The sequence below is a fragment of the Myotis myotis genome, unplaced genomic scaffold, assembly GCF_014108235.1.
Source record: "Myotis myotis isolate mMyoMyo1 unplaced genomic scaffold, mMyoMyo1.p scaffold_m19_p_14, whole genome shotgun sequence".
NCBI classification, from domain to species: domain Eukaryota; kingdom Metazoa; phylum Chordata; class Mammalia; order Chiroptera; family Vespertilionidae; genus Myotis; species Myotis myotis.
Genome location: NW_023416318.1, coordinates 17,278,413 through 17,291,589, shown reverse-complemented (window position 1 = coordinate 17,291,589; position 13,177 = coordinate 17,278,413). Strand labels below are relative to the sequence as shown.

The 13,177-nt window shown below is 47.1% G+C and overlaps 1 protein-coding gene across 3 annotated transcripts in view; it reads right to left on the bottom strand.

Annotated features, from left to right (window-relative positions):
- SPRED2 (sprouty related EVH1 domain containing 2) overlaps nt 1–13,177 on the bottom strand; it is a 116,083-nt gene that overhangs the window by 9,730 nt on the left and 93,176 nt on the right. For all 3 annotated transcript variants that reach the window (XM_036334322.1, XM_036334323.1, XM_036334324.1), the window contains one exon: nt 10,396–10,460. In XM_036334322.1, the coding sequence (XP_036190215.1) occupies nt 10,396–10,460 (65 nt within the window). The remainder of the gene's footprint in view (nt 1–10,395; nt 10,461–13,177) is intronic.

The following is a 13,177-nucleotide window of genomic DNA, read 5'->3' as shown; positions in this document are numbered from 1 at the left end:
ACTCTGGTAGTACCAATACCCATCCCTTCCCTGAAGGGTTTTTGGGTTTGGGCTGGGTGCTTTGTGGGATGTGGGTTCACAGAAGGTGACATGGGCAGGGCACGGCCAGGAAGCGTCCCTGAGGAAGGACATTCTAGATGGGTAGACAACCCAGACCGAGGCCCAGAGGAAGAAAGAAAGAGGCTCAAACTTATCAGTGAACATCTGATAAACTCCTTTAAACACTGTCAGCTTCCAGCGTCTGAACTCTGCAGACGTAAGTTGTACTTTGAGAATTCAGATAATTCTCCAGAATTTAATTTAACAAATAAGAGGAAAACCACGGAGCTTCAAAAGTTGATAGACCTTTCTTCTGAAGAACTGACTTCAATGTTATGCTGTCTTGCCAGTAAGTCAAAATCTGAAGTACAAAAGACACTGGGTGGAGGCCGCCTGTTCCCCAGGGTCAGTGCTACCTGTGTGGGCAGGAATTGGTCTGAATGGAGAACGGGGAGTAGAAGATCAATGCCTAAAGTTAAAGCTGTGGCTGGCTCCCTCCTAGGTTATGGGCATATTTTGTACAATAGGACTTCTTACTCGTGGGAAGTTGGCTATTCTTCCCTGACCTACGGAGGGCCCTTGCGTTGACCGGGAGGTTCTTGAAGAAGCACGTGCATTTGTTCGCCTGCCCTGGGTCTGGGAACGAGCCTCCTTCATTTGGAAGGTGAACCTCTTTGACCAGGGGAAGCTCAAAGAGGGAGGGAAAAAAACCAAGAGGCTAAGCCAGGTAAGAAGGCAATTTGCTTAAATCAAGTTACCCATCTGGGATAGGATCCTAGCTGCAGACCAGGGCTTTCTGGGACATTCTGGGTGGGTCAGACTATACATTTCAAAGTAAAAGAAGTGTTTTCAGGACTATGTGCATCCCCTTTAACTCCCCTGGGTTTTCCTGCTAAATCCTTGATTTTCCAAAAGGGGTTGGGGGGTACAGAACAAAGGCAGCAACAGCTGGCAGACAGTGGCTAGGGGCGAGAAAGGTATGTCCAGGGCTGATTTTTCAAGGACACTTGGAACTATTAAGGGGCTCCTGGTTTATAGTTTTCCCGAGTAGGACACCCCCACTGAGTGTATCGGTGAGACTACGAGAAGGCTGGTGTTCGTCAGTTTTCTCCTTCCTTCTGGGAGGGAGGCAAGCAAACAAGTACAGCCACTTGGTCATCCCCATGTCTCCAGAACACGAGCCGACGGAAGAAAGTGCACAGTGCATGGAGACAAGCCCGCTCGGCGGCCACTTCCGGAGGCCAGCGGACCTGGGTGTTCTCAACAGGCATAGGAAAGACAGGTAAGAAACTGCCCGAGGAGCCCGACCACAGCATCTGGGGGTCACACGGCAATGCCAGGCAAACAGAGCTCAATGCAGAGAGGAGTGCACAACCCTGACGCCAGGCCAGGCGAGGCCATTCGTCTTAGACAAGTTGCTGAACTTCTTTGGGCCTCAGTTTCCTCATGTGTAAGATCAGGGGCGTTACTGGGTGATCTCCAAGGTCTCTCTGGGCTCTAACAATTTCATGTGTAATCCTCCTCCCAATGCCTAAGAATATGACAGGTCAGAAGGGTTTGTCTAACACTGTTGCTTAGCTGACTGAAGAGCCACAGGATATATGTCAACTATACCTCAATAAACACAAATAATAAATAAAAGTCATCACCATGCCCCACCCCCCAAACTGCCAGAGGATTCACTCAGATGATTAAGTAGAATTTCTGCCATCTATAGATGCTGCTATTTTGAATTTTTAAAGATGGATTACTGGGAGTTATGACCACAATTCGTATTATTTTTACTGCAATCCACCACCAAAATAGATCTCGACATCTGATGCATTCTTCCTATAGCAAGGGCTGCTCGTTCTATTTCTTTTAAAAAGTATGCACACACACAGAGTACATATAAATACAAATGTATGCCATTCCTCTCCACCTCGGGCTGGGAGACTAGACTGATCACATAAAACTCTGGGCTGCTTCTGCCTATCAGGAGACAGTGACCCGAATGGCCGAGGGCCCAAAGGCTCCTGGGTCAGGGGGTGTGGACGAGCTGTTGTTTCGAACTCTTCAGCAAAGCATACCTTCTGCTCCGTATCGACCAGACTGACAGGCCTGTGGCCAATCCCTTTTCCTCTGCTAACCAGGAAGTCACCACCAGGTCTCTGGGAAGAGGTAGCACTGGCTCACCTGTCCTGAGGGCCTACATGGGTTCCGGTGTCCTGTTTCAAAGAGGCAAGCAGAGCAGAAAATCGGCCAGGAACATGCTCTTCTATGGTCCCAGCTAGCAGGCAGTTTGGGCCTAAGAGGCAGCTGCTTGGGGGAAAGAGAGAACTTGGTCCTAGGGCATTATTACCCTCTCTGGGACCCAGGGAATAGAGTGGGCGTTCTTTCATTGGGAAAAAAATCCTATGTAATAAAAGGATAATATGCAAATTGACCCTAATGGTGGAACGACCAGAATGACAGCTCAACCAGTCACTATGAGGCGCACTGATCACCTTTCTGGCCTTTTCCCCAGCCGGCAGGCTCCAATCGCCTGATGGCGAGCGGGGAACCGGGGGTGGATGGTGGGGGATGCGGGTGGTGCCAGGCCAAGGTCCCTACCCCACTGGTCACCCCACACACAGAGGGCAACCCACAACGGGGGTGGGGCTGGCAAGCGGACAGGAATGGCCAACGTCTTGGTTCCTCCTCCTGGCTGGCAGGCTCCAATCACTCGATCACTTGATGGGGAGCAGGGAACTGGGGGCGGGGGGCGGCAGGGGGAGGGGCTGGCTGCAGGCAGCTAGGGAAGATGGCCCTGATTGTAGGCCAGGCCTAGGGACTGTACCTGTGCATGAATTTTGTGCACCGGGCCTCTAATAATAAAAAAAAAGAGGAAATTTCCACATGTTTAACAAAATTTTATGTGTCTAGATTTTGAAGTCAGGTGAAAGCAAATTTGATATGAAAGGAAAGGACTGATAAGCCACAGCTTTGCTTCACTGGAAGGGCTGAGGGATGGGAGCAGGAAGGCTGGGTTTCAGGTAACCCTGACTATGTTCTCTGTATGAATTAGTAAAATGGAAATAATAGTAGCCTACTATCCACAGCTTAAAAAGATGAGATGACATACGTGTAAATGAAGAAAGACACACATGGAAGAGTTAGAGAAATGCCGTTGGCCTTCCTGACATGGAGAGTGTTGCAAAGCTTTTGTTGGACATTAATTGATTTAGTTTAGCCACTGTAAGGTATTACTTTTGAATAAAAAGATCCTCCTCTTACTATGTAATGTGAGCTTGATAACTGTCGTGTGGAAGATAAAGCAGCTCCCATCCATGTGGGTCTCCGCCTGCAGCAGTTATGGGGCACAGGGCTGCCCCTCCCAAACATTTTTGCCTTTCTTAACAAAGCACTGTAGACCAACTTCACTAAATTTTATAGGATTTACATTTCCAACCTATTTTCTCTCCACGTCTCCTCCCCCCACCCCCTTCTGTCCCCATCCCTTCATTCCTTAGGGAGAGACAACAGAAACGTTTCTGATCAGCTGATCTTCTAAAAGGAGGCTGTGGCTTTGAGGAGGAACCTGGACCATCTGCCTACACAGAGGTCTTAAGACAGTGCCCTAGTTGACATATCCATCATTTAGGTGGTTCTTTTAAAACAAAGGGGGACTCTGGTATGCTTGACAGGTAACATTTACTAAAACGTATTGAATAAGTATTGCCTTTTCTTACAGTTCTGGGTGAGCAGAGTGTGGAACTGAGCCTCCCTGAGCCTGGGTGATTCACCTGCAGACATGAAGTGCCAGGAGGTTACCTCCCAGGTGGCTGGAGGACAGATGCAGTGATGTATGTGCCAGTGTGGGCGTAGCACCAGGGCAGCTCCACACCCCAGTCCCTCTCCCTCCCCTCCCCTCCCCTCCCCTCCCCAGCAGACAGAGACTCAGAAGAAATGTGTCCACCCTGAGGTTTTGTATTCAAAGGATCAAGGGTCACCACTAACTCACAGCAGAACCAAGTTCAGAATCCAGGCAGGCCTCTCCCTCACCTCCAAACTCCGCACTCTCAGGGGTCACACACCACTTCAGCTTTTAAAAACACTCTTAGAAAATCAGTAGGTGAACCCCATTTCATTACAAAATTGGCCGATATGCCTTCAGTTTTAATGTTTGTTAGGGCTGAATTAGGTGGAAAAATTTTGTGGTATTCTGCACTCTTCCGCTTCTGTAAGTGAAACCTAGGTAATTACAAAATTCAATGAATGTTTTTCCTACTTAAGAATGAAAATAAGGACAACTTGTAAATACTCAAAAGCCCATCTAGGATAAAACAAAACTGCTTCTCAGTACTTTGGTTTCAGCCACTTGCTCTAACCTCGCTTTAGCGAACACCTGGGGTGGAGGGGCGAGGTACCATCGGGGACAACTGCTCTGAACAGCCGGAAGGTAACAATGCAGCTTGTAATAAACAGGATGCCAGGGGGCCAAGCACGGGGCACCGGGCAGGACCAGGATTTCCAGTTTGGACAAAACATGGCTAGAAATTGATGATGTTCTAAAAGACATGACATTTTTCCTATCTAAAGGAGGACTGCCTACCTAAAGAAATACAGCGAAACACCAACACCTAATCCAAATACCAGCCTTTTCCAACTGGGTTCTAGGAGAGTTCAGACCTGAACAAAATCATTGAATGACTCTCCCCAATTCTGCAAAGGACATTACACAGTTAGTACCATTCTAGGAGCGCAGGACACGTTCACTCATTATATAAGGATGGAGTCCTTAAAGTGCTAGGGTGTAATAGAGAAGAATTGATGGAGAAGGGCTGTCCAAATCCCAAAACAGTACTTAGGTGGAAGTAAACCTAGAGGGTGGGAAAACACCACCCAAACCTATACATGTAGGGTAGGCCTTGCTAAGGTCAAGCTCCGAGTTGCCATCTTGGGGACCGCAGACTGTAACACCCACTAGGTAGCTCCCAGCCGACCACATGAATGGGTCACATGGGCATGAGCCACATATTTATTCTCTTATCTCCCTTTTCCAACTTGGGTCCAAGAGAACCCTAAGATAGAACTTTTATATTTGGTGGTGGTTTAAAAAAAAAAATAGAACAGCTGAAAGACCCTAAATATAATTATTCAACAGCGGCAGCGGGGAACTGGGAAGCTGGGCGTGAGTCCCCACTGCCCCTCCACCATGAACTGGATTGAGATTTTTTAAAAATATATATATTTTATTGATTTTTTACAGAGAGGAAGGGAGAGGGATAGAGAATTAGAAACATCGATGAGAGAGAAACATTGATCAGCTGCCTCCTGTACACTCCCTACTGGGGATATGCCCGCAACCCTGGTACATGCCCTTGACCGGAATCGAACCTGGGACCCTTCAGTCTGCAGTCTGACGCTCTATTCACTGAGCCAAACCGGTTAGGGCTGGATGTGAGATCTTAGGCAAGTCACGCGTCTGAGTCACCTGGAAGAACTCACAATCCCTTCCCATTCCCAGACCTGCAATTCTAAGGAGCTGGCTTTTTAGAGCTGCCCTCGCCACCCAGCAAGGCAAATAAATGTCCAGTAACACCTGCAGCTTATCTTATCTCTAACGTGCCATTACTTCCACAGTGGACATGCAGCTGCCTAGCACCAGGCAGGGAGTACAGCAGGAAGAAGAGCACTGAGAGCCACAAAAGTCAACCTCTTTAATCTCTAAACCTCCAGCGGGGGGAACGAGGATGAGCTGCTATAACTAAGGTGTTCGTCTCGATTCCTCCTTCTCCCTTGACCTCTCACCCACCTTCTGATAAAACCCCTCTCATTCATAAGAAAAATAAAATAATCAATACATGTATGTATATCACGTAATATCTCAAGTAGCAGTCTCACCCCTCTCCACCTCAGCTTCTCACTCTCCAGAGAAATTAATACACCTTCTACTCCTGTGGCTCTTCTTGTATTTGTCTCCATTTTTTTTTCAACCCCATGTGGTTTATGCTATTTTCTGATGTGCAGATTTGGATATTATTTAAGGACTGCTTATTGTGGATGAAGATCGAGCCCTTTTATACACCCTCAAGTATCTTCCTATAAAGCAAATATTTCCCTAATCCCCCAGCTTTAGAGCCAGAATCCAGCCACTCGGCACAGTGACAGCTGAAGCACTGACCACACGTGGCCAGATTCTAGGTCGGCTGCTCCAGAAGTATGTGTGCCCTGCAGCTGCATGCTCCAACGATCCTATTAAAACGATCCTTGTCTGCTATGAAGATGCTAATCCCATTTAAAAATTACTTCAGAATTCCGCAGCAGTAAATAAACCACCTGGTTTGAATGGACCAAACCCTACACAACAGGGATTTGGAACCAGTGCCAGTTCATTTTCTCTCCTCACTCTGCCCAAGAATCCCTTCCCTGCCGGTTCCAACCCCGCACCTGGAGGGACCTGGGAGGACGTCAGTTCTAAGTTGGGGAGCAAAGCAGCTCAGCTTATCCACAGAGCTGAACAGCCCAGACCTGAAGTTCACAGGGCCTCCTCCACGGAGACAAAAGCACCGCAGAGGGAACAGACTAGGGGGTCTTTCTCTGCCTCTCGTCTCCCAGCTCGGAAGGGACAGAGGGGAGAAGCTGCCAGTCAGGTGCAGCAGTGAGAGTGTGCTCTCAGCAGTGTACAGAATGCAAACCTTTGCTGCTGTTTTATGTTCTTTGCGTGACTCATCTTACACATTGCCAAGTGGCTCAGGCACTGGAGTTCCTGGCACCTCCGTGTTTAATGCTGGGCACTCTCTTGCCACCAAGGGCCACCCCTTATAACTGAGGTCTCCCTGGAGTGGGGGGCTGTGAGAGGGCCGTGCCACAAAGGAGAAAGCGGACGAGAGGGTAAGAAGCAGCGAGAGGAGCCAACAGCTTAGAGCCGGTGACAAAGCCAGGGCTCCACTCCTCGCTGTAGACCGAGCACAAAACAGCTGGAAACATGGCACGCAGTCACTGAGATTCCCTCAAGATCACCCCCTTCCAATGGCTCTCCAAGATAACAAAGCAAGTGAATAAAGTAGGAAAACCTGTGATTTTACACACTATACAGTCATCCCCACCAAATGCCATCTATAGGGTCTACGACTTAAAGCAAAATGATGTATAACGAAGCCCATTTTACCAGAGGCCGTACCAACAATGCAAGAGTGAAGTTCTTACACTGTCTCATCGTCGTTATAACAGAACGATGTTGAATGAAACGCATTACTCCGGGCCTGTTGTATCTGGGGGTCAGATCACCCATTTATTTATTTATTGGGTATTTATAGAGCAAAGCTTTCTAGGGTTGCAGAGGCTAAAATAATGAATAACCTGCTTCTAATTGGACAAAGATTCATTCACTCAGCAAATAAAAGAGGAAAGCCAAAAAAGGGGGCAGGCTTTTAAGTGGCCTGAGAAATAAGCAGAGTGCTATGGGACTTTAAACAAGAGAGAACAATCATATTTGGTCGAGGGAGAAATACGAGGGCACATGAATGGATAAACAGCCCAAACTCAGAAAGTCGGAATGGTTGCTAATCAAGTCTCTGGTGGCGGTACTGGCTGGAAAGATGTGGACACACACCAGGCTGGTGGCAGTGATGTGGACAGGGGAGCCTTGGGAAGACTGTGGAGGCCACAGTGTTGGCCACAGGTGCACAGGCAGGGCAGGTGTGCATACGTGTGTACATGCGTGCACACACTAAAAAGGGCACGAATTTAACTGAGAAACTGCAACATGGCTGTACCATCCTGAGAAGTCAGGCGGAGAGGCTGCTTGGGGGTTAACCATCAGGGCTGGGAAGTGTGAGCAGGGACAGCCCATGGTTGGTGAGCACCCAGGCCGGACAGCTACCCCTCAAGGAATTGGGCTGCCCCTTCCTCCACCTCCACTTCATTCCCTAATGCAGAATGTGCATCAATAGACTAACCCCAAGCAACCCCCGAAACAGGGACCCCCTGGCTCCACCAGCAGAAACAGAGGATACGCTCGTGGTTCCTCCAGTGACACCTCTACAGGTGTTCCTACACACATGCTGTTCTCGCAGGAAACTCTCCCAATCCCATCGCAGGCGGTAAGTTACACTCTTTCACTGATAAATGAGTTCTGAGTTCTAAACGCTTGTCTTACCCATAAAAGGTGTTCTTTAAAAAGAAGATTTTAAAATTGATTCCGAGAGCGAGCAGACACATGGGAAACCTGGTGGGTAAGCCTCGATGACCCTCCTGTCATTACACAGGATGTTTCTAACCGTCAGTGACCTAATGACTGGGGCTGTCTTGAGAAGGGAGGTACTATTGTTAACAGTCCCTTCTTTGTAAACGAATGGCACGAAGGCCACTGGTCCTAGACATCAGGGCTACACGGAATGCGAGTAAGTGGGGCTCCTTCTCCCGTGAGTTCCAAGGGTCTGGGAGCAGCAGGGCTGTTCCTACACTTCCTTCCAGGCACTCGGCGACACCCTACAGCGGCATGTTGATGCCCCGTGGATGAAAGGGCAAAACCAGGAGGACGCTGGCTTCCATCACCCGGCTCCCGCTGCCCTCTCCCGATTCTATAAATCATTCTGGCAGGTAGCTGGGAAGCAGCTGCGGGTGACAGTTCTGCTCTGGAGCACAGGAAGCCACCTTTTAACCCTCCTGCTGTTGTTTGTCTCCCCAAATGTGACAAAGGAACAGATGTAAGCAACATGCCAACTGCTGAGAAGATCTGCTCGGAGCACTATAGGAAGCCTGCTCAGAGCCACATCACACCAGCCGCTCCAGGGAAGGACAACTGAGCTCATTTCCTGACACCCCCACGCACGTCAGGCTGGGACCCGCAGGCCGCTCACCATGCACATCCCGGCATCCGCCTTCGCCCCTGTGCTCCCAGCCTTGAAGCCCCTTCCCGAGCCCTGTTCAAATGCCGCCGCGGTCCAGGCGGGCCTCCCCACTAGTGGTCTTCTCTGACCTCCCCTACCGTAAAGCCCCTGGTTCAGAGGGCTCCAGTCTGTGCCAGTCTAAGCCTGTCAGAGCCAAGCTTATCTCTGTTCAAACCACCCTGCTCCCTGAACCAGGGCTGTAGCCTCGCTTTACACACACCTCTGGATTCCCAAAGCAGTTTTTCGAAATCACTAGCTGTGAGGAGTCTATTGGAAAGCACGTTGAAAGGCGTGCAACCAATATTTTAAAATAGGAAATAAAAAATTGCTTGTAAAAGATATTCTTGGGACAACTGGGGAACTATTATCCGACAGGAGATTCCTATGAATTTTCTTAGGTATAGGAATGGTGTTGTGCTTGTGTAGAATACCACCTTATTTTTAGGAGGTGGATGCTGAAGTAATTCCAGGTGACTTATTTTTAACCAACCAGCAAAAATATACGTGTGGGGGGGGGGGGGAGGGGAGGAGGGGGAGTGCACATCTCTAAATACACACAAATGCACAGACACAGCAAATGGGGCAAAATGTCCCAACTACCAAATCTCGGTGTAGAGCATACAGTGCTCACTGGATCATGCTGTACTTTTCCTATGTGCTTGAAAAGTTTCATAATCAAAAGTAGAAGAAAACAAAACAGCAGAGGAAAAAAACATAATGCAGAGCATGAAGTACAGTCTGGTTTTAGGTGTCCCTGGATGTGTGTGCCCTAGGTTACAACGTAAATGTATTTCATACTGTAGGTCCAGGCCAAGAGTGTGAAAATGCTGCCCTAGAGCTCTTCACTGCACCAGGCACACAGTAGGTGTGCAATGAACTATCTGTTATTTCCTTTTAGAAGCCCAGGACTTAAATGAAGAAGCTAGCTGAGAAATCATTTTATCTCCAGTTATATCCCATTAACTCAAGCTGTGTCAAAATATCCAAGCCATTTCCTGCCTGCGCACACTTAGTTCCAACCTCAACTCAGCCTTCAGGCCTTTCTGATCAGTTTAATTACTCATCAGCAAGGCTACTTCTGGTGTTCCCGTCGCTGCCAGGGAGGCGGTTGTGTTCCACTCTGAGTGGGGTGACCAGTTGTCCTGGTTTGCCTGGGATTGAGGTGTTTCGTAAAACCAGGGACTTTCAATGTTAAAACTAGGACAGTCCTGGGCACACCAGGCGGTTGTTCATCCTAAATCCGAGGAAAGACTGTGCGAGAACCTGGGACAGGTCCGGGAGAGTTGACACTCTCAGGTCATGTGGTGATGCTACCACTGCAACACGAACAACAAAGGCAAAACCCAGCCCAGGAAAAATTGCGACAAGACAGAGATCTCCACGATGGCATCCCTGCTGCAAGAGCACCTGCCAAATTGCAAAGTGTCTCTCACGCCCTTAACCAGAACCTCTCCCGATTACTCACCACTGACCTGGAGAGCAAAGGACACAGAGAACGTACCGTAAAAACGTCGTCATCACCAAGCTCAGCTTCGTTGTGGATGGTGGAAGATGATGTGGTTGAGCCTAAAAAGACAAAAAATAAATGTAATAAAAAGTGTTTTCAAAGAGAGTAAGTCCAGTCCAATCGTTTAAAAGGTAGATTTTAATAAAACCACACCTCCTTCCTTTCGTATGTAGCTCACTAACAGAGATGTTATCTGGGAATTAATGCTTTTAATTTATTCTTCAACTGACCCTTGCCAGGATGCCCCCTAGATGAACTTGGCCGACTGTTGTTCCCAATTAACCCCTTGAACTTCTGCACTGGCTACTAGAGAACAAGCACACAGAGAGGCAACACAGAGGAGGGGCGGTGAGAGCCTGCCCACAGCTCTGCTGTGCAAGGTCAAGACCAGCCTCTGCCAGCGATCCCCAGGCCCACCAGGGTATAGTAGGGAAAACACGGGATGGAAAACCCCCAGGTTAGACCCACCACCATCTCACTGTAAACTGGACTTAGCTTTCTAGTCTTTTCATCTACCAAAGAGGGGGCTTGACTCAACAGCTTGTGTGGTCCCCTCCTGTTCTGAAATTCAGGCACTGTTGTCTAAAACCCAGATGGTGGGAGCCACCTTCTAAGCCAGTGGTTCTCAACCTTCCTAATGCCGCGACCCTTTAATACAGTTCCTCATGTTGTGGTGACGCCCAACCATAAAATTATTTTCGTTGCTACTTCATAACTGTAATTTTGCTACTGTTAGGAATCGTCATGTAAATATCTGATATGCAGGATGTATTTTCATTGTTACAAATTGAACATAATTAAAGCATAGTGATTAATCACAAAAACAATATGTAATAATATATATGTTTTCCAATGGTCTTAGGCGACCCCTGTGAAAGGGTCATTCAACCCCCAAAGGGGTCATGACCCACAGGTTGAGAACTGCTGTTCTAAGCTGATACCAGGGCAATATTGTATTCTCTTGCAATACCAGGGTATCAGTGAGTTTTCTGTTTCTGCAGGCCAACATTTAGGCTCAGGTCAGAAAACCGGGTTTATTCCATCATGAAATGAGGGTTCAATTTATTTACCTTTTCATCTCTTCATTCTGGTATGCAAACCAGTAGAAATTCCCATCTTTGCCCCACTAATAGTACCCAGTAATGTGTGGATCAACAACTGACAGTTAGTGGCCAAAAGGAAAAATATTTAAATTTGCATAAGTGATAGACCAAGAGCAATTTATTTTCTACCTTCTCTTTTTCTTGGTTAAGTCTTTAAAAATATGCATTTAGAAAATATTTTGCTACTATGTAAAATAGAAATTAAAAGAATTGCTCAGAAAGGAAAGAGAGCCTGACCAGCGTGGCCCAGTGATTGAGCGTTGACCCATGAACCAGGAGGTCACGGTTTAATTTCCATTGTGGGGCATGCAGATGGCAGCCTATCAATGATTCTCTCTTATCATTGATGTTTCTAGCTCTCTCTCCCTCTCCCTTCCTCTCTGAAATCAATAAAAATATATAAAAAGAAAGGGAAGAGAAATATTTAAATCTCCAGCAAGGAACCCCTGGAGGAAAAATAAGTTCCATAATAAACTCTGCACAATTCGTATTGATCTTTCAGGGTTTTTCTCTACTATTTTAATTATACTAATCAATCAATATTTAAGGCAAGTTTGATAGAAAACAGCTAAGTAGAGAATACATAGAAAACATGACATGTGATCAATTTTGTTTATAAATTCAGTAATTAAGTATATGGACATACTGAAAACTGCTATCAGTAATAGAGGAGCTATTTTCTCTCTATACATTTAAAAGATATGTTTGATAACATTTTAATATTTGTTACTTAGGTAAGACCTATGATGTAAACACCAGTTTTCATTGGCTATCACGTGGTTGTAGTTAACAGATTCACGTTCCAGCTATAATTATCTTACTACTGATGTTAAGTAGCTTTTCATTGAAGATTTGCTTTTCTCTCTTCCCACAAATCCATAATGAAGAAAATGACTTCTGAACACTTTTATTTCTTAAACAGATGAAACACTGTTCATTCTTTTCTGATTGATTTTTATTTAGTTTTTATAATTAATTCTGAGGTTGGCTTTTGCTTGGTATTTCTTTCTTCATGGTTGTGGTACCAGTGACCCTCTGGTTTGAGAACTGAATGAGTTACAGTGGAGAAGTCGTGTGTTTGCATCTGTGGACTCTAGAAAAGCCCCTGAGAATCGATGGCCTAGGACAGTGGTCGGCAAACTGCGGCTCGTGAGCCACATGCGGCTCTTTGGCCCCTTGAGTGTGGCTCTTCCACAAAATACCACGTGCGGGCGTGCACGTTCAGTGCGATTGAAACTTTGTGGCCCATGCGCAGAAGTTGATATTTTGTGGAAGAGCCACACTCAAGGGCCAAAGAGCCGCATGTGGCTCGCGAGCCGCAGTTTGCCGACCACTGGCTAGGAGCCTTCCAGGCCAGGATCAAATGTACACAATGTCTACTAATCACTCACCACAGGGTAAGGCCTAAACCAAACCAGGTCTCCGGGAGTCACAGATCCCTTTCATATTCGGTGGCAGCTGCACACCTGGGCTCTGACAGCAAAAGGGCAATGGGTAGGCCTGGAGCCCTCTGGGCCCATTTGAATCTATTCTCCATTTTTGAGCCATGACCGATAGACCAAGCCGTTTCAATCGTCAGGGAAAGGTGAACTCCATCAGAAACTCATTCACATGGAAGTCTAGATCTTGTCTTTTCAGAGCAAAGTCTAAAAACCAGTTGGGACCACTTCTTA